Source organism: Leguminivora glycinivorella, chromosome 2 (assembly GCF_023078275.1).
Source record: "Leguminivora glycinivorella isolate SPB_JAAS2020 chromosome 2, LegGlyc_1.1, whole genome shotgun sequence".
Lineage (NCBI taxonomy): Eukaryota > Metazoa > Arthropoda > Insecta > Lepidoptera > Tortricidae > Leguminivora > Leguminivora glycinivorella.
Genome location: NC_062972.1, coordinates 19,229,469 through 19,256,213, shown reverse-complemented (window position 1 = coordinate 19,256,213; position 26,745 = coordinate 19,229,469). Strand labels below are relative to the sequence as shown.

The 26,745-nt window shown below is 38.1% G+C and overlaps 1 protein-coding gene across 2 annotated transcripts in view; it reads right to left on the bottom strand.

The window, feature by feature from the left end:
* Positions 1 to 3,859: 3,859 nt before the first annotated feature.
* LOC125242263 (insulin gene enhancer protein ISL-1) overlaps positions 3,860 to 26,745 on the bottom strand; it is a 56,601-nt gene continuing 33,715 nt past the window's right edge. Inside the window, exons 2-9 of one of the 2 annotated variants that reach the window (XM_048151007.1) lie at positions 24,159 to 24,348; positions 14,409 to 14,539; positions 13,780 to 13,847; positions 13,292 to 13,391; positions 7,209 to 7,326; positions 6,641 to 6,806; positions 5,788 to 5,988; positions 3,860 to 5,349 (exon numbers count right to left, since the gene is read on the bottom strand). In XM_048151007.1, coding sequence (XP_048006964.1) covers positions 5,242 to 5,349; positions 5,788 to 5,988; positions 6,641 to 6,806; positions 7,209 to 7,326; positions 13,292 to 13,391; positions 13,780 to 13,847; positions 14,409 to 14,539; positions 24,159 to 24,348 — 1,082 coding nt within the window. In that variant the 3' untranslated portion in view covers positions 3,860 to 5,241. The remainder of the gene's footprint in view (positions 5,350 to 5,787; positions 5,989 to 6,640; positions 6,807 to 7,208; positions 7,327 to 13,291; positions 13,392 to 13,779; positions 13,848 to 14,408; positions 14,540 to 24,158; positions 24,349 to 26,745) is intronic. The other variant, XM_048151008.1, reaches the window with a different exon arrangement.

Genomic DNA, 26,745 nt, shown 5'->3' with positions numbered 1-26,745 from the left:
TTGATGAGTACTCGAGTGAGCAATACCCAAAGTCCAGCTGTTGCTGAACCCTGGCTGCACCTAGGGGAACTCGGGTTTAGTGCAACACAAGCAAACGCTATTTTCGTCATCGGACTTGTCTTGATGAGTACTCGAGTGAGCAGTACCCGAAATCCAGCTGATGCTGAACCCTGGCTGCACCTAGGAGAACTCGGGTTTAGTGTAACACAGGCAAACGCTGTTTTCGTCATCGGACTTGTCTTGATGAGTACTCGAGCAAGCAGTACCCAAAGTCCAGCTGTTGCTGAACTCTGGCTGCACCTAGGGGAACTCGGGTTTAGTGTAACACAGGCAAACGCTGTTTTCGTCATTGGACTTGTCTTAATGAGTATTTGGATGAGCTGTACCCAAGATAGAGCTGATGCTGAAACCTGGCTGTACCTAGGGGAACTCTGGTTTGGTGTAACATAGGCAAACGCTGTTTGCGTCATCGGACTTGTCTTGACGAGGACTTGGGTGCGCAATAGCCAAAACAGCGCTATAGCTGAGCCCTGGCGGTATCTAGGGCAACTCTAGTTTCGGTGCATTATAATATAGAAATATTTCATGCAATGTCAAGTTAGGCATAAAACATAATATTAACTGAACAAAAATCTTACCAGAAGTGAATATTTACATCAAGTAATTAGAACAAATTTATTAATTTGCCATACATGAAACACTTTATTTATATCTAAAAAGATACGTATGTATATCAATTTGAATATTAAAATTAAGTACAGTCGATTTCACTAATAGTAACACAGGGAATAAAGAGAATACTGGAGTTCCAAGCGTCCATAGACTGCGGTAACTACTTACTATCAGACGGGATGTATGCTTGATTGCCACCAGAAAAGTATTTCTGTATCAAACGATCTTCATAGAATTCACAACAATCAACAGAAATAATTTGACATATTCTATGGTACTACTCAACTCAACCAAGTACCAGTCATAAAGACGAGTCTAAGATATTTCACACGAAACATACTATGAACAGAAAACAGCGTTTATTTATATTGCACCGAACCTGAGTTCCCCTAGGTACCACCAGGTCTCAGCTACAGCGCTGGCTTAGGTACTGCGCACCCAAGTCCTCATTAAGGCAGGGCCTATAACGAAAACCGGGTTTGTCTATGTTGCACCAAACCTAAGTTCCCCTAGGTACAGCCAGAGTTCAATATCAGCTTTACCTACTCATCAAGACAAGTCCGATGACAAAAACAGCGTTTACCTATGTTGCACGAAACCCGAGTTCCCCTAGGAACAGCCAGGGTTCAGCATCAGCTCTACCTTGGTTACTGCTCACTCAAGTACTCATCAAGACAAATCCGATGACGAAAATAGCGTTTGCCTATGTTGCACGAAACCCGAGTTCCCCTGGATGCAGCCAGGGTTCAGCATCAGCTCTACCATAGTTACTGCTCACTCAAGTACTCATCAAAACAAGTCCGATGACGAAGACAGCGCTTGCCTATGTTACACCAAACCCGCGTTCCCCTGGGAAAAGCCAGGGTTCAGCATCAGCTCTACCTTGGTTACTGCTCACTCAAGTACTCATCAAGACAAGTCCGATGACGAAAACAGCGTTTGCGTATGTTGCACGAAACCCGAGTTCCCCTAGGAATAGCCAGGGTTCAGCATCAGCTCTACCTTGGTTACTGCTCACTCAAGTACTCATCAAGACAAGTCCGATGACGAAAACAGCGTTTGCGTATGTTGCACGAAACCCGAGTTCCCCTAGGAATAGCCAGGGTTCAGCATCAGCTCTACCATGGTTACTGCTCACTCAAGTAGTCATCAAAACAAGTCCGATGACGAAAACAGCGCTTGCCTATGTTACACCAAACCCGCGTTCCCCTGGGAAAAGCCAGGGTTCAGCATCAGCTCTACCTTGGTTACTGCTCACTCAAGTACTCATCAAGACAAGTCCGATGACGAAAACAGCGTTTGCCTATGTTGCACGAAATCCGAGTTCCCTTAGGAATAGCCAGGGTTCAGCATCAGCTCTACCATAGTTACTGCTCACTCAAGTACTCATCAAAACAAGTCCGATGACGAAAACAGCCCTTGCCTATGTTACACCAAACCCGCGTTCCCCTGGGAAAAGCCGGGGTTCAGCATCAGCTCTACCTTGGTTACTGCTCACTCAAGTACTCATCAAGACAAGTCCGATGACGAAAACAGCGTTTGCGTATGTTGCACGAAACCCGAGTTCCCCTAGGAATAGCCAGGGTTCAGCATCAGCTCTACCTTGGTTACTGCTCACTCAAGTACTCATCAAGACAAGTCCGATGACGAAAACAGCGTTTGCGTATGTTGCACGAAACCCCAGTTCCCCTAGAAACAGCCAGGGTTCAGCATCAGCTCTACCATGGTTACTGCTCACTCAAGTACTCATCAAAACAAGTTCGATGACGAAAACAGCGCTTGCCTATGTTACACCAAACCCGCGTTCCCCTGGGAAAAGCCAGGGTTCAGCGTCAGCTCTACCTTGGTTACTGCTCACTCAAGTACTCATCAATACAAGTCCGATGACGAAAACAGCGTTTGCCTATATTGCACGAACCCCGAGTTCCCCTAGGAATAGCCAGGGTTCAGCATCAGCTCTACCTTGGTTACTGCTCTTTCAAGTACTCATCAAAACAAGTCCGATGACGAAAACAGCGCTTGCCTATGTTAAACCAAACCCGCGTTCCCCTGGGAAAGGCCAGGGTTCAGCATCAGCTCTATCTTAGGAACTGCTCACCCAATTAACTCATCAAGGCGAGTTGAATGACGAAAACGGCTTGTTTTTATGTTGGCAATTAACGTTTTCAATATGTAATGTTAATGGTTAATTGTATTGATTTTCGGCCAACACTCTATATTTAAATGCATACATACATATTTACATAATTATATTCATACATACCTACATACATACATACATACATACCTACATACATTCATACATACCTACATACATTCATACGTACGAACAAACATACTGATCTATGGGCGACGACGATCATTTACCAGTCATCAGACCCTTGTCTCCCAGTTCATTAAAAATAATTTCTAGCCATGTTCTACTTTTATCCAACGAAAACATGTTTCGTTGCAAAATTAAAAATGGGGCGCATAGTGCGGAGTGGCAACAGCGATTTTCCTTCCTGTTCTTACAATAGCTTAGATTCATAATCCTGTCTCTTTCACGCAAGGCTCGACAACGCTTTAACAAAAGGGAAAGCTTTATAAATAGCGCTTAAAATAAGGGTAACCCTTATTAAAGGATTGCAAGCCGTATCGGATAGCGGTAAGCCAATGCACAGGGCTAGCTTTATTGTTTTGCTGAGTTTTTTGTAAGGGCTAGTCAAATGAATGGGCTTGCAGTTCGAAAGGGAGAGTCTCTCGATTGGGTTGTCCTTACGTTAGGGATTCCCAATGAAAGGCTTGTAGCGCGGAAGGGGTTGTCCGGTCCCTGATATAAGGTGAATAAGATTTGCTGTTGACCGGTTATAGTTTTTGTCGTTAACAAGTTCGACACCAAGAACCCGCCCTGGCTCGCTAGGCACTCGTGAACTTTGCTCAAATGCCGATTATAAATTACGACCGGTTTCTGACGTAGTGCGCCATTTTTTGTCTGGTAGTGATAATGTGTTAAAATTGTAATACCTCTTGACCACACCAACTTAAAGGCTTCAGAAACTGATAATAAAGTTGCGTTTTATCCTCAAAAGCCCTCTTTCATTTAAAGGCCGCTATAATATAGTCTAATATAGTTTATAAACCATTGGTAGGTTTAAGTAAGAGGTAAGGTTGTCATATAAAAACTGGAAAATATGAAAACGATTCGTCAAGTACTCATTGTTTTTATTAATATGCTCACAATCTAAGGTACATTGCATAATTTTAATAACTACAAAATAAATTAAAAGTTGGTAATCTCTATAAAACTGTTTTAAATGTTTTAACGTATTATACAAGAAACAAAAGCAAAAGCTTGTTTTTCTGTTTAGATCATAATACTTATACGAAGATAAGATTGTACAAAATTGTGCGAATAGGTAACTGTTTTTAGTTCATGATACATTTAAATAAAGTGACTTCAAAAGGCATTTTTACACTCATCATCATGTTTTTGTTCAGTTTGTTTTTGTTCTCTTAAACTAAGTTATACTGATCATTTAGTAGCTAGTAGTAATTCATCAATTATGTTTATTATATGCAATTTTTACATTGTATGTACACAAAATCTATATACATGACAAAGGCTAACAGATCTTGATCTTAGTTTAATTATGTAAAAAAATACACATAGGGTACTTAGTCAAAATATGAAAATACATAAATTATTTATTACTAATAAACTAATGGTAAACATCACATAAAAGCATAATATTTTTAACTTAACAAATATACAAGTTTTGTTAATTTTTAATAGGTCATCTGATTTGTAAGGCCGGCAACAGACAGTCTTAAAATTCATAATCTGAAAAAAAGATAATCTTACAAAAATCTGATCGACTGCACGGAGTTCTATACAATTTCACGACTGTCCACACACAGTCTTGAATAGGCCGCGAACTCGCGGCCGCCGGCATGTACTTGTAGCGCGGTGAAAGGATCGCGGAGTGAGCCGCCCCTGGCATTACTTTACTTCTGCTTTGATTATGCTTTACGCATTGGTACGTAATTCGATGAAATATAAGTTTAAGCACGCGTAATTCAAGAATTCAACTATTACAATATTTTTTGAATTTACTTAAAAGCAGCGCTTAATGACATTAATTACAAAATGTATTGTTTATTTTTCGTATTTCTTAGTGATTTTTTTATTAGCAAGACAATCGATTTAACACTTGCTCCACAGGAAGTATTTAGAAGAAAGACATTAAATAAGGGTAGGTTATAATTTCAAAATCAATAACTTATCAAACCATAAATATAAAAAGAATAATAGCATAAATTTTGCACTATCCCCTACATTCAATATCCATTAACACAGATGATAATTTAATGCTAACTGTAAGATTTCTTGTGTGTTCGAGTCCGTTCAAATTTCATTAATTCTGACTGAAGATACAGTAATAGGCTTTAAACAAATACTTGATCGGCACCGTTAACATTGTATGTAATGTCACGGTATTTGCGAATATTTATCCTAAACAATGCACTGTTTCTTTTCAGTCAGACAGCACTGATTCGTAGGCCTTGTGGCCATTACGTTAGGGTGCACTAGGGTGAAGGCGGCAAACTGTCATCACTCTCAAGGTAGGTCACGTAGTTGTCCTCGCCGTGAGGCGGCCGTGGAGGTGGCAGCGATGGCACGTCATAACCATGCATCTGTTGAAAATAATGATTGTATTATTATACTGTCATCTGATGGCAGATGCACCTCTGTACCAGGTCGTCTCCTTCTAGACCGTATCCAAACTCAACAGCATTAGACTGACTCAAATTTACTCTTTGGTGCATGTAAAATCTGAGTTACAATGGAAATATTTCACAGAATTATTTGGATTATGTCCCTGCAGCTTACTCTATCATCATTTGGACGATGGGCAATCTAAAACTATGCATTTATTCAGAATCTTCGCAACAGAACTGAAATTAAATTACCAGCCAGCGTCCAGCATTCTGGACAGATTCAACCATCAAGTCATCAAGTAAAGGCTGCCCCCTAAAATGTTGACTATGTTCGTACGTACTATGCTCGTTTGCCTCCTATGTCATAAATAAAGGTATAATGTACATCTGCATATTTGATATAACAAAAAGTACCTGGTTCACCAGTTGCTGAAACGCTGCGCTGTGATGCGGCGCGCGATCTAAGTCAGCGTGTAGTGCGAAGTCCGATAATGCCTTCCAGGGCGGCTGATACGCTGTCACCTCCAGGGCCAGGCTGCCCGCCGGCTCGTGCCGCACCGGCGAGCCCGCTACGAGCGGCACTCCCATCGACATGTACCCCATGCGGCGGCCTTCCTGCAGTATAGGGACAGGTGATTAATTTGGTAATAAATATGACATATTATATTATATTATATCGACCGACATTAAACATTTCATAAAAGAAGTGTCGGTCAGACTAATAGGTGTCTCGGGGTACTACAGGGCAGGGTCTTTCTTTGCCCAAAAATTAAGTCTATCGGTGCAAAGGGGCAACGCCGCCAGCATCCTGGGTTCACTTCCAGAGGTCGGTTCTCTAGGTGAGATTTTTTATATTTAGTTTTAGCGTAAATTTTTTTTGTTGTGTATATTTATATGTATTGTTTAATTTGATTGTAAAATAAACACCTGCCTTCTATATCATTATATTGTGACGAGATATCGAAATAAATACTAGAGTTAATTTACTAGAGTTAAACGACGAAATGTAACACATGTGCTTGCTGACTATTCTAAATGTGATCAATGAGTTCGTAAATAGGTTTTATTCAAGTACTATTTAAATGTCATGTATGTACCTATATTAGTTCGCCAATTGAAAATCACGTTATAATTTTATGCTAAATTTATTTCTAGCATTTGCAGATTATTAATTAATTTTTACTTTAAACTACATAAAAAGTGTAAGTATATATTCAAGTTTATCTTAAAACTATTAGTTAAAAAAGTATACCAAAAGATAAATTACCACCTTCTCCTGCTGCATCTGCATTTTCAACTGAATAGTTTTTTTCTTATCTTTACAACGCTTGTTCTGGAACCAGACTCTTATGACTCTGGGACTGAGTCCAGTCATTTCCACTAACTGTTCCTTCATCAGAGCATCGGGCCGGGGATTAGCCGCATAACAAGTTCTGAAACACGTAATTAATAAATTATAAGTACTGCACTTTTGTATTTAAATGTTTATTGAGATGTTAGCTGTACTTACAGTATCTAAAAACAAAGAACTTGTTTAGTTCATAATAAGGATATGTGCAAATTATGCAACTATACATAATACCACTAAAATTCTCTCGATCGTAAAATTTATATGCACTTGTTATGATGGTAAGTCATATTATATTGAGTAATATTGAAATAATAGATAGGATAGATCCACTAGGTTGATACGGATATTCACGATCCACTAGAATCTAGATGACCAGGAGTTTCATGACGGATATTACTTAACTGATGTACGATACTCTACCCTAAACAGCCGCAACAAAGCTTGATACTATTTTTTTTTTAAATTTATCATTTTTAAAACATACCTAAGCGTATGTAGTTGTTTTTCATTAAGTACAGTGCGAACTCTTGTCGGTTTTCCATCTGCTGCAGCAGTAGTCCGCGCCCTGCCGCTTTTGTGAGACCCTGATTCACTACCGGAATCTGAAATCCAAATTAAATAAAAAGTTATGATTAAAAATTACATAAAATACAAATCATCGTTTCATTTATTATTTCACCCGATCTTCGGGTTTTGTTAATTAACTGGCAATACTACGTTCTACGTCAAAGTGTCAATGTCAAACGTAAACTGAACGTGCTAGCGCGAAGCGCGTTTAGTATTATTTTTTTAAATGGTATGTTTGGTTCGTTTTTTGATTATTCCTTCGTTAATAATTATATTTACATATAATTGGCACCTAAATAATTAAAGTCATTCTAAATTTGAAAGGGGTCAACAAAGGGTTGAGCCTGTTTCACACCTACGCTAATCCCTAGTATCCCTACCGGACGGGGGCTAAGTCCAGTAAGTCCTTTGTAAATGTATTATTCGCCGGCTTGAACGCGTGTCCGAGAGATTAATAATATGCAGTCAATGCATTGTTTATCAGAAAAGTCACTGTACTTGTTTACGAACCTACTTTTATCTAGTTAGACACTTGAACTTTAGTATAATGTTTGTAGCTAAGTTCTGTTTATGTTAATATTTGCGATAAAAATCAAGTAGGCGTTCTGTTGATATTAGATGTTTACGTAAATTGTCTTGGACAACGTTTTTTCATGAAAACAACTTCTTTATGATCTAGGTATGTTTGTTTTGTGTTTAACGGTCAACAAACTAACCGCAAAATACGTAAAATATAGAAAATAACACATACATTAAACTTACCTTACATGCATAAAGTTGATATGTTATCAGCAAAGATGAATCCAGATTATAGACTAGTGACCTAATAATCAACTTAAACACAATCCTTTAGACAATACAATCCTTTAGACATATGTATGACTCAACGAATCTGTCATTGGTCATTGACCTAGGTTCTAAGCTGTAATCGTTTGCGCCGCAGAAAGTAGATCGCTAAATTATTTATCAAAAGGCCTATGGATTACCAGTTCACCGGACGATACAAGCCTGTCAGTTATTCAATGTTATTTTTGGCGATTAAGGTCCAATACATACTGCAAATCTACTGCGATTTGTATGGTAATTGTACGCCGTCTGCACGCTAACGGCAACGTCGGCGGGTAGTTCGTTTATCCCATGCAAGTTGCGATTGGGTTGTCGTCTGTAGCTTGCTTGTCTCGGTCTGTAGTTTTAGTACTGTCGGACCAAGGACAATATAATATGGGACAGACAAAGCACATACAAAAAAAGAGTACCCCTGAAATGTTTGGGCCTTGTAGGCTTAAAACTAGATGGCGCTGTTTCGCAGCCTGGAAGTTGCCAAAATCATATTTTTCCCAAATATATTTGCGTGTTTTTATTTTTTATAAGAACAAATGACATGCTTCTTTATTTAATATTTTAATATCATGATATCACGTCACTGAACATTTAAAAAAAAAAGAAATTGTAGGCATCATCGGTTTATAAAAAAATAGATAAATTTTTCATCAACAAGGACGAAAGTCTAGACTTTCTGAGTGTTTGTTTATTATTTTTAATTTCTATCGGATATTTTGTAATCTGATATACCTACTTACATCCGATTTGATAGAGACCATGAACCGATAAGACATCATTCACAATCACTAGAAAAGAACACGTAGTTAACGGACTTGGTGAGATATAGGTATCTCAACGGGCAAAATTTGCAATAAATATCATGTTTATCTTGTCAGGTTCAACTTTACTAATGATTTACAAATACTATTAAATGCTATCGCACAAATACAAATGCAGATGCAATATAAAACAAAAATCGGATATTTTGAAAAGAACCGGGAGCACCGGTTCCTAATTTTTAGTCCCGGATCTTTCGCGATCATAAAATTGCCGGGATTTCCCGGGAAATCGAGAACCGGGAAATACCGGGAGCATGCCTTACTTACGACTAGGGAATGCAGAACCGGTACCAGTCCCAGAACCGGGACTGAGATTTCCGGTACTGGGAAAGAACCGGGAAATCCCGGTTCTTCGGTACTTTTCGGTACTGGGGGTTTACTAGTACATTTTTTGTAAAATTATGAATAAAACATAAAATGGAAGTCGTCGATAAGTTTTGCTGCCTTAGGTCGACCGTATCCAACAATCTCTCGCTTGATGCAGAGATTGTTGGATACGTATTGGCGAAACATCTCATTATTTTTTATGGTGTCACAAACATCTCATTATTTTTTATTATTATTAAGAGCCTGCAATGTCCCACTGCTGGGCAAGGGCCTCCCCCCGCTTTTTCCATTCCTCCCGGTTTTGTGCAGTCCTCGGCCATTCTTTCAAAAAGGAGTCCAACTCGTTCCGCCATCGCATACGTGGTCTGCCGGGTCCCCGTTTTGGCCTGGGCTGCCACTCTGTGGTAATCTTGGCCCATAGCTCGTTCGGCATTCGGCAGACATGACCGGCCCAGTCCCACTTCAGCTTTGCCGCTTTCCGAACTACGTCGACTATTTTTGTTTTGGAGCGCAGCGTGGTGTCCCATGTCCATGAGTTTTCGCTTAAGTTAAGAGTTGAATGTAAGTGGGATCTATATCTTGATTGCGTAAAGCTGTAAAAATGGAATTGTGATGAAGACTGTCGAAAGCTTTAGAGTAATCGACAAATGCTGCGATGTAAACTGGGATTTTGTATTCTTGGCATTTTTCGATAATTTGATTAAGGGCTTGTAGGTGGTCGGTGGTGGAGAAGCCTGGGCGGAATCCAGCCTGTTCGGGCGGCTGGTGCCGATCGAGTGTTCCCGAGATACGGTCTTCTACGATTTTAAGAAATATCTTGTACAGATGGGAGACAAGACTGATAGGACGGGAGTTTCCTATATCAGACTTGTTTCCCTTCTTATGAAGCAGAATGATGTTGGAGTGGCACATTTTTTGTGAAAAAGTTTGAGTGGTTAAGTATTATAGTATTAAACAGTTTGGTGATATACGGGATCAAAGTATGTTCTCCTACTTTCAGTGCTTCGGTGGTGATTCCGTCCTCGCCAGGGCTTTTTCCGTACTTCATTTTTTGAAGAACCATAATAAGAGCCATATATAGCTTTGAAGCTTTCTTCTAAATCAGTCACAGGCTGTGGGTATGTGGGAGATTCGGAGTAAAGGGTTTTGTGAAATTCGGTGACTATTGTTAGAATTTTATTCCGGTCGCCTATTAGGACCAAAATTGTAGTATACCAGACTGCGTTCTAAGCACACTTTCAAAAACCTGGACGACATGTGCAAAAAACCATTACAGACCTTAACTAATTCTAACATTAGCAAAGTTAGTTTGGTTTACCCTCTAATTATAACCGACGCCGAGGTCCCGATCATAGCCGATGAATACCGAGCGGGACGAGTCTAACGCGTTTGAAACTAACATATTTACATTACATTTGTACAGCATTCAATGGATATTCCATCGTTTGCGTTCAAATTTTTGAAGTGATTAAATGCGTATTAGTTTGTAATCTTTGTCCATTTTTCAGTACCGAAAAGTACCGAAGAACCGGGATTTTACAACATCAGTACCTACCGGTACCCAAAGATTTCAAAAATCCCGGGATTTCCCGGTACTTTTGGTACCGGGAATTCCCGGGAGCATTCCCTACTTACGACACATGCCATTTTCATATGTCAAATGCATAGAAAATGAGGCTGGAATTTGTTCAATAAAATAAAATGTCCATTTGCATATAGGCAAGGTACCCCTCACACGTGTCAAACGCGAGGCGTTAATCCTGCCTGGACGTGTGAAATTGAAGTTATCCTTCGTGATCGTTATCAGTCAGGCTATTTGATTGGTGAACAAGGTTTACAAGCAAGGTAATAAAGTATTCCTTCATAATTATGATACTGTCATGTAAAATTGAAGTTAAGCTGCATTAAATTCTGTAATTCTGTGGGCCCATTTATTAACGGCGCGCGAAATTGTACCTATGCGACTCAGCATACCAATCAAATACCGCCATGTAATGTTCGCATGCTGCGAGCTTTCAGTGTTCTCACACCGTGTAGTATGTATGTATAATGTATAATGGGCCCTATATGATGGTGTAAGTGTGTGACTGTGTGAGGTATTTCGAGTTTAAAAAGATACTACAAATCTTTGAATTTGTGGACTTTACCGAGAGCTGTAGTAGGTGGCGATCACAATAGATCAGGAATGGTCGCAGTGGCCAGTGGTACATTTGGCGCTACGAAGCCCTACATTACCCCCTAACAAAAGAAGCAGAAGATGGCCCCTAATGTAGAGCCATGTGTGTTTTGTTGGAATGTTATGAAAGAAAGTAACTCTCTGCTTCTGCTTTCAATTAGACATTGCTATCGGGAAAAATTTGCAATTGAAATTATGTTTTTGCCTACTGACGACCGTACTGGCGACCGTACTGTCTCCCGATCTCACGTTTCTAATTACACCATGCGATAAATAAATAAGTCACAATTAATTAATTAATACCCAGTGTAGTATTGTTATATTACTAGATATTTGTAGAACCTAACTGTGGGAACCAGTGTCGGCGAGATGAAAGCGCGGCGTGCGTTTGTCGGTGCGTCTGATCGCGATACACCAATCACTGCGCCATCGATACCGATAGCCACTTCAGATAGGGCTGCCACTAAATGTTGCTAAATTTAACGGAACTACATGAGTTTACCATAAGTCACGGGCTCATATAACTTTGTCAGACTATTATTAAAAATAACTACTGAATAATTGGACTAAATTTAATTTAATGCGAGGACTCGTGTAACTCGTCATCTTCCTTGCGTTATCCTGGTTTTTTGCCACTGAACTCATGATTGGCAAATGGACCATTGGGCTATGGGGACTGCTTGGCAACTAGTACTAAGAATGACTTGGGCACTAGTTTATAAGAGAGCGATTATCATCTGAACTCCACGCTAAAAGGATAAAATAAGTAGTCCCTACTGCATTGAGATTAGTCATATTCGATCACTATGCTTTCCTGAAAAGTGACTGGCAGATATTTCGTATATAGGTACTTGAGTGGCACAAAACTACGGACCGGATCTGAACCTGTGTCTTCAGACTGAAAGTCAAAGCAAAGGCTATTTCAGCTAGGCCACCAGCGCTTGCATAACAAAATAAAGTTGCATTTATTAAATTCTTTGTAAATTGTTGACACGTGTCAGCCCTACGGTACAAATCTGTAGTATCACCAAACCGCGCGATAGCTGTCTAATTACTCGTGTTCTGATAACTGCCCCGCGACACTCCAAACAACTAATTTCTATACAATTCCTTTATCAGGCCTATTGAAAAAAAGAAAAACATTTTGAACCTGTATTTTATAGGGAATGGTTTTGACATAATTATATGTAGTTATAATATAATCAAGATATTTAGACTTCAGACTTACTTGTCTTGTTAAATATACATACGTAGTAATAACGCAATTTGACAGACGTCCATCAGAATTTGAGGATTTCATATAGAGAAGGGAAAGGACAGAGCCGCGTTCTTTCAATCAAATCAATCAATCAATCAATCAAAAATATTTATTTGTATAAATAAGGGTACATAATAGATGGGCAATACATTTTCATTTCACTCCTTATTTTACCACAGTTTGGCGTTCAAATATTCAGCGTCGCATAGGGTTTGATGACTCGGTAGAGTCTCAAGAGGGGAGAGGATCCACTCCCCCCTTATAAATATGTCTGCCTGCACACTTTTGTTAGGCCTTACTCTTTTTCCTACCCATTGTGGAGGGACGTCCTCCACAATGGGTAGCGGCACATCGTCCGCGGGGTTTCTATGTTTGAAAATGTTTGGGAGCGATCGTTTTCACCCTCAGCACGCGGCGGCAAGCGTCAGCGGGTAAGAATGACCACTCGAAAACATTTCCGAACACACCTTACTGACACTCGGTTAATTGGCCTTGGTCAATTTGAGCCGTCGCGGGCCAAGTCGGGACCAAGTCCTAACCCAACATAATAGTCGCAAATCCAAAATTATAATACTAACCAGACATAGAGCCCAACTCGTGCGGATGGTGCGAGTTGTTGTTGCTAAGGGTGGTGTTGTTGTTGCTCTCGGCGCCGCTACCGCTACTCGTGTTCGCAGTCTGAAAGGAGTCACTTCTTTAGTTTTATTCCTGGTGCAATCGTTTTCTAACAATTTGGGTAAACCCCAATATTTAATCGTGTGACTTTGTGATCCCAATTTTTTCGTGGCATCGAATAATTATACTAGTATAATATAGATTAAATTAAATTGAGCTGGTCATGCTGAACAAGGTATTCCCATGAGACCGGTAGGTATGAAAAACTTGACTAAACGTATCCTGGGGACATACGTTATTACATTACATATATCTACTTTGGGCCGTCAATTCATACGAATTTGAATTTATTTATTTATTTTACGGTTAAGAGAATTGGGACTTTAACTACTAGCATTTAATACTAAAAAAATAATGTAAAAGATATTAAAATGGCTTACCACATACGTACCTTTTCTAAAACATCGTGGTCTTCTCTACAGTATAAAGCACCGCCTTCTCTCAACGCGAATTCGTCTCCTGCAAATATATTAAATACATTTATTTGGTTATCAATTGTATTCATTGGTTTAGGGAAAACAAATGTGTGCAAAAGTGTTTTTAAGAAATTATTTTAATATACCTAGGGCCAATGGTCGCTTTTGACGTTTTTTATTACCGCATCACTTACTTGCCGTCGGAACGGAAGAGAGTCTGTTAAGGTTCATAGTTTTCATTTACATCATAGAATTTACAAAAACTACATCTACTGTTTCAAAAATAGACTGGACAGTTATATTAGAACTTTGAAAAGTGCAAAATAAACACAAGTGCAGTGATATACACGCATCAGCTCGAAGAGCCATATGATATGACGCTCTTATTGTGGAAAGAGCTCATTGCCGAGATGCAGAGTGAATATTTGCCATTTAGGTAAGCAGAGTATAGAGATTCTTCAAAAAAGTAGTTTCGGTGCAGGTTTTAAAGAGTCGGCAACGCGCATTGTCTCAGGCACCCATAGACTATGCAGGTGCTTACCATAAAGCGTGTTTGCCCACAGACGTGACGGCATAAAAAAGTATATTAGATATGAATACTGACCAGGTATTAGTTGTCTCGCGCAGGCGCAGCAGCGAAAGCAGTCGATGTGGTAGATTTTCGTCTTGGCTCGCATTACGAAGTCGTTCTTGCTAAACGAAGATCCGCACTTGTCGCACTTCGTACCGAATAACCTGAGAGACAAAGACAGCTTTTTTAATAAATTCCACATCAAATTCCTCATAAAAGTATATTATGTCTTAATAAAAGCTGATATATCAATATCGCCCCTGAATTTAATAGCCACCCCGTTTTACGGTACCACGACTGATAGTTCAGATAGGACGGAACGGAAGGTAGACATGTACATATGTATATCTATGTACAACCGGAGTTCCCATTCGCATTTACAGCGAAGCTATCGATCTGACACAAACGCGCTGTTTTCATACCCCACAAGAGGTTTATCATAAGTGTGTGTGAGGATTGAGTGAGCACCTTCCGAAAATAAAAAAAAATATGCAGATCATTTAGTAAAAGTTCTAAAACAATTTTAACTATAAAACTCCCGTGAGACTCATACATATTTAGAAATATGCGTCGTATGAGTATGCGTCGCGCTCTCGACATGTAAAGGCGGGGTGTCGCTACTCTTGAGAAAGGTTCTCGAAATTGAACCGAAACATGTCGAACGCTATATCGACTTAATACGTGAGTAACCCGCTTAAAATATTTTTAAATAGTTCTAAAACAATTGTAAAACGAATCTCTGAATTTGTAAAAAGATAATCAAAAGATACAGCCATTAACATGTGCTCACTCAGTTCTCACAAACTACCAACGAAAACAGTGAATATATTCATTTAACATATAATATTTATATACTAACATTTAGTAAAAAATAGGCCAACCTATCTCTATAAATATTAGATCACCTAATGACGTATTTAATTTTTTACAAATAGTTTCTTATGCTCACTCAATCCTCACACTTTTGAAAAGCCGAATTTTGATGAAAAACATAAGATTTAGACCGCTATTATATGTGTATAGTTTAAGTAAAAGTGAAATGGGAATTTGTAAAATACAAAACGAACCACTAACGTGTCAGGTTTTTTTATAATAAATTTTTGTAAGTGCTCACTCAGTCCACACGTTTTGAGAAAGTTAAAAATGTAAATATCTTACAATTTGTAGCACCTAAGACACTCGAAAGTACTTCAACATTTAGTAAAAATTTTTACTAAATATCCACCATCTAATATTTTATATTCGTTGTCTGGTTTTAAAGATATTCAGACATAACTTTTCTCATACAAATGTATCAAGTAGGGTGACCACACTATGTCGGCTCCTGATTTTCCCCACCTTCCCATTGTCATATTGAGATTGGGGAGTTTCGTTCAATTTTGATAATAGTTTATATTAAACTAATACCATATTAATTCTCCATCTGCAAACTGTTTTTAGGTTATGTTCTTGGCCTAGTGATGATGTGTATTGTGTAATTTTTATCGACGTCAGGATAATAACCATATCGACATTCATGCATTAAAAAGGACATGAATGATAATTGGTAAGAAACAAAGAATATAATACTTCACTAGTAAGAAACCAGAACCTGGTAATCTAATCGTGCTAACAGATGAGCGTACCGGATTTGTAAGTGGGAGCGAGAAAATAATAACTATTTCTCGCTCCCATTTACAAGCTAGCAAGCATCCATATGGATGACCTTGGTGCGGTACGGTGCTCGTACGGTCATGTGTTAGCAGCTTTACAGCGTGCGTAGCCGAATGGCATTACTCCGACGCCAAACGAAAACGAAACGCCGCGCCGTGCCAGTTAGTCTGGCTCTGTCGCGCCAATACGCACGAGCGATATCTACTAGCGTTTCGTTTCGTGAGCGTTTCGTAATTACTTAGTGCCATTCGGCTACGCACCCTGATCTGTCGGGTCAAACTCAGAAATAGTTATTATTTTCTCGCTCCCACTTACAAATCCGGTACGCTCATCTGTTAGCACGATTAGATTACCAGGTTCTGGTTTCTTACTAGTGAAGTATTATATTCTTTGTTTCTTACTAATTATCATTCATGTCCTTTTTAACCGACTTCAAAAAAGGAGGAGGTTCTCAATTCGACTGAATGTTTTTTTTTTTTTTTTTTTTTTTTTTTTTTTTGTATGTATGTTACTCGATATCTCCGAGAATCGTGGACCGATTTTCAAAATTTTTTTTTTGATCGAACCGGTATAACCCCGAGATGGTCCCATTGGCACCAAGTCAGGGTCTGATGATGGGATCCTGGAGAAATCGAGGGAACTCTTCAAATGTTATAGGCTTATGTAATGTTTTTAGTCTATTTTTCAAAGGTACACCAGTATTTACGTCTGATGGTAATAATTTTATGTGGCTGAGCTGATGATGGAAGGTCAACTCCTCAATGGTTAGGAGTTTAAGGATAATTCTTTCACTACTGTACATGTATTCGAACTGATACATATAATATCACTAGGAACCACTAAAAATCAACTGAGCTGATGATGGAAGGTCAACTCCTCAATGGTTAGGAGTTAAAGGATAATTCTTTCACTACTGTACATGTATTCGGACTGATACATATAATATCACTAGGAACCACTAAAAATCAACAAATAAATAAACTTTTTAACAAAAAATAAAACCGCCTTCAAAAATAAGCGCGTTACAAAACACGGAGAAACTAAAAAGCCAAAAATAATAAACCTTTCAATTCAGATTTCTTATCGTATTGCAATAAGCTAAACATCCAAATTATAAACAAATCAATTATTTTTGGAGTCGGTACCAGCCTGTGTATGGTTGGGTGGGGCAAACAGGCAATAGCAAGGCGACGAACAGGTCTGGTACCGACTACAAAAATAATTGATTTGTTTATAATTTGGATGTTTAGCTTATTGCAATACGATAAGAAATCTGAATTGAAAGGTTTATTATTTTTGGCTTTTTAGTTTCTCCGTGTTTTGTAACGCGCTTATTTTTGAAGGCGGTTTTTTAATGCATGAATGTCGATATGGTTATTATCCTGACGTCGATAAAAATTACACAATACACATCATCACTAGGCCAAGAACATAACCTAAAAACAGTTTGCAGATGGAGAATTAATATGGTATTAGTTTAATATAAACTATTATCAAAATTGAACGAAACTCCCCAATCTCAATATGACAATGGGAAGGTGGGGAAAATCAGGAGCCGACATAGTGTGGTCACCCTACTTGATACATTTGTATGAGAAAAGTTATGTCTGAATATCTTTAAAACCAGACAACGAATATAAAATATTAGATGGTAGATATTTAGTAAAAATTTTTTCCCCTCACTAGCTCGGAAACACGTGTTTTGTCCTTTAATACCAGCGGGTAAAAACGCATTTTATCCACTAGTGGGTAAAGTAATTTGACTTTGAATAAAGTCAAATAAACTGCTTTAAAATTGATAAAAGTAGGTGAATCTGGTAATAAAGATGATTTACCACCTGTGGAACTACTGGAAGCAGTGAAAAACGCATTTTTTTGCCTTGTAGTTTCCTCGCTATAGTGAGGGGAAAAGTTTTGTGTTACACTCGGGTGCAAATGTATTTTACTTCTCGTGTGTTAAAAAACTCGCAAGTTCAGGATTCTATTCTCGAACCACTCGCTTCGCTCGTGGTTCAACTATAGAATCCTTTCACTTGCTCGTTTTTCAATTCCACACTCGGCGTTAAAATACAACTTTGCCCCCTTGTATAACAAATAACTATTACTAAATGTTGAAGTACTTTTGAGTGTCTTAGGTGCTACAAATCGTAAGATATTTACATTTTTAACTTTCTCAAAACGTGTGGACTGAGTGAGCACTTACAAAAATTTATTATAAAAAAACCTGACACGTTAGTGGTTCGTTTTGTATTTTACAAATTCCCATTTCACTTTTACTAAACTATACACATATAATAGCGGTCTAAATCTTATGTTTTTCATCAAAATTCGGCTTTTCAAAAGTGTGAGGATTGAGTGAGCATAAGAAACTATTTGTAAAAAATTAAATACGTCACTAGGTGATCTAATATTTATAGAGGTAGGTTGGCCTATTTTTTACTAAATGTTAGTATATAAATATTATATGTTAAATGAATATATTCACTGTTTTCGTTGGTAGTTTGTGAGAACTGAGTGAGCACATGTTAATGGCTGTATCTTTTGATTTATCTTTTTACAAATTCAGAGATTCGTTTTACAATTGTTTTAGAACTTTTACTAAATGATCAGCATATTTTTTTTATTTTCGGAAGGTGCTCACTCAATCCACACACACTATCATAAGGAACCCCATTGTAAATTCTCGTCAGCTACGGAACCCAAACCCCTAAGCACATTTTGAGCGAGGTTATTGACCGGCACTTAGCGGATGAGGCCGCCCCAATCTGGCTAAAAGCATTGCTTGCTAGGGTTGCCGATGAGGGGGTAGGTTTGAGGAAAAATATTCATATTTCAATATTGGACTTGTTACCCGTGAAGTCGGTTTATAAGTAATAATGGCAGTGACGTAATGGAAATCATATGATTTTGATAATAATTATTTTGTTAAACATCGTAGAGTTTGTGCGGAAAGAGACGAGTCAGGAAATGTATGAGATCTCGTAAGGTTCAATGTATGTTCAGTACATTACGTTATGTAGATAAGCATGTAGATACTGGACATTCGGTGCAATCTAGGCAATTAGATCCTTTCATAAACCAAGTTTTTGTTTGATTGTAGAACAAACGAAATTTATTCCAATTTTCTTTCCGAACAAGTTTCAATTCAAGGAAACTTTGTATGGTAAAATCTATTCGGTAGTGAAATACTGTAAAAATACTTATGTTACGTCACATTACCGGACATAAGACATATTTGGCTCTACTCATTTCCTGTTTCGGACACAACGAGTTGAAATCTTTACTTACATTCCTACTCTTATTTATTTACTAAAGTTTGATGTCGCCTTTCTTTCAAGCTAGCAGGTCCTTGGTCAATATTCAGTGGCATACCGACTAAATAAAATATAATAAACTTTTAATTAAACTCCGACGTTTTGACAACCCTAGCGAGTGACGAATTTCAGGACAAAAGCAAAAGCAAGTACGAAAGAGTTCCAAACGCTTCCGTATAAATAGGGCCAGGGTGCGGCGTTATATTCAGCTTTCTGTTTTCGCTATTGGATCTTTTCCCTTTGTACTGTTTGGTAAATTTTCACAAAATTTAAAAAATGTATTTGTATTTTCATTTTCTAAAATACACAAGAAATATAAGAACAACCATCGCCGTATAAATTTGGTCGATTGGCATTGTTAGATCCTGAAGTTAACCCTGGTCAAAAGGGGACCAAGTTCCTATCGGCTAATTGTTCGCCTAAAATCCAATCAAATGCCAAGTTTAGATGCACTTTAAAATCGATCATAATCATCTTCATCAACAGCCTGATCCACTGGTAAACATTTGCCATTCCCTAGACTCGCCACTACACTCAGTCCTCCATTCCTGAATACTTCTAAATTTCAAATTGGCAGGTTTTGGCGTAATTAAATTTATTATTCTACATTCACCATGGATATTTCAATAGCATTCATGTCCATTTCGTAAGGTTTGCAAAGTAGACCAATTGTGTAAAGACATTTTTTCCAGATTCATAAGCACGATACGTTTCAGCCTACTTACGTAAATTCGCCTAACTCAAAAGTTTGTAATCAATCTTAAAACCCTAGCCCGTTTATTGATTACAAAAATTAGGATACTTATTTTACAAGCTATACGTGCAATAAGTTAGACGAAAGTCATACTAGAGGTGCAGCGGCATATCGTTAATTTTTTGTTCTAATATTTGCGTTTGTACTTCAAAGCCAAACTAGGATATTTTGAAGACGATTCGATTTATTTGGTCAAACATTATTAAGGTTTCACATTTTAATTTGTAGGACAATCATTAGTGTAAGGACAGAAAATATATTATTTGCCTATCTTCAAAAAAACTTTACCTTCCCAATTATCTAGCGGACTTACGTAGGGACTAGACCAACCTATATGAGAAATAATGTAAGTAGAGTCTACTTCAAAACAGTACGTTGTTACTATTAATACACTGATGACTTATTTCAACATTAACATCTGGTCAAATGTGATTATAAAAATAATATTTAAACATATTTTGAATCCAAATGAAATATAATACTTTCGTACTGTGTGTACAGCTCTGTCAAATGTCAAAAGATGACATATTATATCTACCGTGTGGTGTAAGGCGCAGCTGCGAATGTGACCACACACAGTGTAATAAATAGTAGGCACCTAGGTTTATATGACTATGTTTTACCCAACTATTATGTACCTATATTTATACATTAGGTACATGCCTACCCGTAGCCGTATACCTAATACCTACCTAATAGGTAGGTATAGGTATTAATAGGTAGATATAAGATATACTTAATTTCGTTTTTGTAGCATATAAAAATGATTAATTTCATACTGAAAGAAGAACTGTTTGAAGTTTTTCATTTTCAGTTAGTAAAAGTTCAACTCTAGACTCTAGGTAGGTACATGTAATGTAAAATAGTATAATTTTGAATTTAAATACTGATGAGTGATGACAGATAAAAAGCGTACAGTTAGTGAAGAGTAAATCGAAATAAACTTATGCCTATTCTTGTTTGCGTCTTTTGTTTACACAAAGAAAGTCACCAAAACGGATCGAACCAACAGTCCGTCAATCAGACCGCCGGCGCCTCTTTTTACTCAACACCAAAGATGAATTCACTAAAATAACCGCTAATGTTTATCTTTTCACCCTTCCATCTCTCGCGGGTAAAATATAGAATTACACATCAACAACCCAATATTGTCTATGGTATTAAGACTTTACCAATATCTCGACCTTGTTACCATGAAATAAGTGTTGAAATTTCACGCGTAAATTCAGAAATGGATTTCACGACGGTAGAATAATATTTGTAGTCTATACTCTGATGTGCCGAAGAGAAAACAAACGAGGTTTGACTGAGCATTATGTATTTTGGCGCCAAAACAAACGTCAGTTTGACAGCACGGCGGGCGGCGGGAACCTGATATGTCTATGGTATGTTTGTTCCCGTTTACACCGGCCGGATAAGCGGGTTTTCGATTACATTTTTTTATCTCGTATATTTTCTGTAAATAAGTTGTAATATTTTGGTTTACAAAGATGAGCGTCGCTCTACTTTCCACATACCTTCCTACTTAATTTTTTGTTTGGAAATCATACATTGAATCGGGTTCAACATCAGCGTCTACGTATGTGACTATAATTCATAAATTTATTCATTTATCTACGTAGTTAATACTTATATGTATGAGAAAATTAAAATTCAAATCATAATGATCACCCTAACCATTCGCAAGTATTTCAATGCCTAATTTCAGTTATGTGGCCATTGCAAAAGTTTCTTTGGATTATGGGACCGTGTATCTCACACGTGTTACAAAATTACCCTTTCAAGAAGTATTTAATCATTGCACTAAAACAATTTCCTGAAATTCCTAAGTCGTTTGAAACCCTTTCATTCACCGGATTTATTTGTTTATTTTTCATCCAATCAATCATTAACAAGCAATTACAAAATTGACAGGATGTACTTGATCGGTAAACCATAAATAATATTGATTGTAAATGAGTATGTTTCCGTTGTTTATCCAAGTCCGTCACTGGCGGGGATGCCGCGGAGAGTAAACAAATGTTTCCGCTCGCTATGACGAAGGGTTACCTATAATATATGTATGTAGAAGATATAATATTGTATATTGGTAAACATCATTTCGCATTTCTCTAAGGAGCGGGGTCTTAGAAATGTTGATATAGGAGCGTGAAGCCAAGTTTACAATTTTTCCCCTCACTAGCTCGGAAACACGTGTTTTGTCCTTTAATACCAGCGGGTAAAAACGCATTTTATCCACTAGTGGGTAAAGTAATTTGACCTTGAATAAAGTCAAATTTACTGTTCTAATGAACACAAGTTAAATTATAATCTATTGAAAATATTTCAACTTGTGCTGTCTTAAAGTAGTCACACTACTATGTATATAAATTAAATCAAATTTACTGCTTTAAAATTGACAAAAGTAGGTGAATCTAGTAATAAAGATGATTTACCACCTGTGGAACTACTGGAAGCAGTGAAAAACGCATTTTTCCCCTCACTAGCTCGGAAACACGTGTTTTGTCCTTTAATACCAGCGGGTAAAAACGCATTTTATCCACTAGTGGGTAAAGTAATTAGACCTTGAATAAAGTCAAAATAACTGCTTTAAAATTGATAAAAGTAGGTGAATCTAGTAATAAAGATGATTTACCACCTGTGGAACTACTGGAAGCAGTGATAAACGCATTTTTTGCGTTGTAGTTTCCTCGCTATATAGTGAGGGGAAAAGTTTTGTGTTACACTCGGGTGCAAATGTATTTTACTTCTCGTGTGTTAAAAAACTCGCAAGTTCAGGATTCTATTCTCGAACCACTCGCTTCGCTCGTGGTTCAACTATAGAATCCTTTCACTTGCTCGTTTTTCAATTCCACACTCGGCGATAAAATACAACTTTGCCCCCTTGTATAACAAATAACTATTTTGCGTTGTAGTTCCCTCGCTATAGTGAGGGGAAAAGTTTTGTGTTACACTCGGGTGCAAATGTATTTTACTTCTCGTGTGTTAAAAAACTCGCAAGTTCAGGATTCTATTCTCGACTATAGAATCCTTTCACTTGCTCGTTTTTCAATTCCACACTCGGCGTTAAAATACAACTTTGCCCCCTTGTATAACAAATAACTGAAATAACTATTTCGTGGTCTGTGGTGAAGGATACGGTAGTGTCTCTATCAGTTTCATATTAGCGCAACAGAGCTCAGAGTAACCTAATTACATATTTTACAAAACGTAAACTAAAAATTTATTCTCACTTTAAAATACAACTGACTAGTTATCAACAAAGCTGAAGTTATGTACCTACTCGGTACTATCGGATGCACCAGTCCAAACATTTCGCTCCTGTAAATAGCTAATTCCCGGCCGTGTAACCCAAGATGGCGGAATCAGGTTACGCTAATAGCGGGTCGGAAGTTACGGGGGAGGCCGGGAAATCACCGCTCATTCAATTTGGGGTTACGCGAACATTGGTCTGAAACTGTAGGTAGCGGTTTTTCTGTTCTCTGAAAAGTAAAACTTTTCGCGCGCCGCACTAAACGAAGCCTCAAATCGCATGGAGTAAAATTTTGATGTCCTATACATTTCTACAGCTATTAAATATCTAGTGCTCCCTAATAGACAGTGGTATCTACCCGAAGCAACTCCTTACTTGTCGGGTAAAATAGCATTTTTTTCGGGACAATTTCATAAAAGCGTTTATTTCATTTTGCGGTGAGCTCAGGATCAATGATGCAGAACTACTGAAACTTGGATCCTGCAGGCATCTGACACAGACAAAAATGGCGTTGGCGGTTGTTATAAAGCACGTCCATGATGATTAGATATGACCATCCTGTCGAGAGTGAAACGACAAGAAACATGATCAGGAAGGCAATCATGGACCAGGCTATCGGTGTAGCCAAGAATCTTCAACTAACCTAGTCCCTTTTGCAGTAGGTCTTGCCGTCCCTGACAAAGCACGTGCAGCTCTCGTCCAGGAACTGGCGACACTCCTGGCACTTGAGACAGGTGGCGTGCCACTCCAGGTCGAACCACCCTGAGTGTGATTGTGTCTTGATATTTATAATTCAACCGTCAACTAACCTAGTGTAGTCCCGCTTGCAGTAGGTTTTGCCGTCCCTGACGAAGCACGTGCAGCTCTCGTCGAGGAACTGACGGCACTCCTGGCACTTGAGGCAGGCGGCGTGCCACTCCAGGTCCGGTGCTACCCTGAGGATGTACTGGTCGTGGATCTGCCCGCCGCATCCGACGCATAACGATAGTCGGAGCTTTTCTGTAACAACAAATAAGGTGGTTTTTTAAGGAACTATATAACATAACATGTTATGATTTTACGATGGGGCCAATTCTTTGACTAGCACTAATCAGTGTACTGCTCTCGCGCGATTTCATTAGTGGAAATACATAGGTGAAAATGAAAGCTATATAAATAGAACCAGCATCAATATTAGCGGTTTTAACAACGCGCAAAATCTGTCATCCTTAAATTATTTTCAGAGTAGTAGAGTATTTTCATATCAGAATAAATTTTACAAAAAAAAACCGTATTTAATAGGTAGGTAGGTTTCACTTTTCAGATTCATTGTTATTGATTTTGTTGTTTACTGACCTTACTGTACATTTCGATTTCGATATATAATACCCGCTGATAAAATTGCGATGGTGAATTTTGTCGTTGTGTTGTGCCCCAAAGCCCCAATAGCCAAAAATGTATTCACATAGCCGGAGAAACAAATTCAGCAATTTGTTCTAAATCTTCGGAGCATCATTAATGTTGGCTAGGTATTTTAATGGCCGAAAATCTCAGAACATTTTAAAATAGCCGAATTATGCGAAACATCATAATACGTCAATAATAAAAGAATTATGAATAAATTATACGGCTGATCGATAATTTGAGAGGGCGTGGCGGCCGCGCCCACGGACGGAGCCGAGCGCCGTGGGGTGTCTCTCTCTCACATAACGTGCTGTATGAAGGTTGTATCTGATAGCATAGTAGAATAGTATATTTCATGAAGGTGTTCATAAGACACGTGTCATTGACCTATCTAATTGACGTCCTTTGTGATTTGTCATTGGTGTATCAAACAGGTGATCTTACTTTATATGACAGTACGATTACAGATTAGTATTTTTGTTGGAACTTGTTAAATTTAGACTTATAATTTCTAAAATGTTTGTACAGTTATTCTATTAATGCTCAGCTTAATATTTACTGTGTATTGTTAAAGTGCGCACACGCACACTCAGGTAAAGCTATGTTTTTATTGATATAATATTTTTAATTAGAATTCATAATTAGGCAAGGGTGCATAAAAAAATGTTGTAGGTACCTAATCCATTTTCTTATGCTACTTTAACTATAAAGTAATAATTTGATAATGAGAAAATTGCGAACGAGAAAATGTGACTTGTCCAATGTCCATCGTGTCATAAAAAAATAATATAGTTATCAGAGAATTTCTAGAGGAGACTGAGTGAGAAAATATTATTAATAAATAAACCCTTAACATAATAAGTGACATAAGGACCGACCTAAACCTATTATAATCACTATAATCAGTTTCAAATAAATGGACACGCCAAAAGTGGCCCTAGATATTAACGAAACACATCATGATTTCTATGGAAACAAAGGTGTCTATATCTTATGATACCTTGATTTGGCCACTTTGTCCGTCACTATCTATTTGACGCTGACTGTACATGTGTTTGTTTTCTTCAGGTTCAACAATTCGCTGGGTGAGGCTAATGACCGTGGCTCAAACAATGCGAAGAGCGAGGTCGTCGATTCGCGGTGCGCGGGAGTGCAGCGTGACGGGACCGGCGCACGCGCAAAGGAACCATGCGCCAGGGAATTCAATCAAGTACCTAATAAAATGTGTAAGTAACACCAGTTACACGTACCTACATTTTCAGGCGCATTTAAATACAGGCCAAATTAAATACAAGGAGAATGACCCAGGACAGACCAGCAGCAATATATTGCGGGGGCCACCCCAGGAGGCAAACTGACCTATAATATAATTATGTTGATGGATGCTGAGAAGGGGGCGGCTAGTTACTTCGACTATAGGGCCTAGGACCTACGGCAACAAACATTGTAAACACGAGTTTGGCCTATGCCCCAATCAAATTAGGTCCATAACTAGTTTGGATAAAATTCCACCAAGCTAGATATAGTTTTAGTATCATTGTCGGCCCGAAACAAAATTGCAAAATTGCAAAAACGGAATACAGCCAGTATTCCGTTTATGCAATTTTGTAACGGTAGATAAGATGGAGATTTTTTCTGGTTTCTCTTTAAAAAAATGTTTTAAAAGACTAGGTTCTCTAGGTGAAGCAGATGACCCTACGTATAAAGATTCCCTAAGAATAAATGGTTCCATCTCGTCGAAACCAATCCCTCGTAAACCTGCAGCGGTGCAGTAAAATGCTAAACCTGCTTAATTAAGTTAATTATTAAGTTTTATTTGCGAATCCTTCGCATTGTTGTAGAGGATGTCGTAAAGCAAACATTATTGTTTTAAGATAAGTTAATAAGTTTTTATTTATTTCTTTATTTAAACTTTATTGCACAACCAAAGAAACATGTACAAATGGCGGACTTAATGCCAAAAGGCATTCTCTACCAGTCAACCATTGGGTTAAACAGAGACATATATGTTGG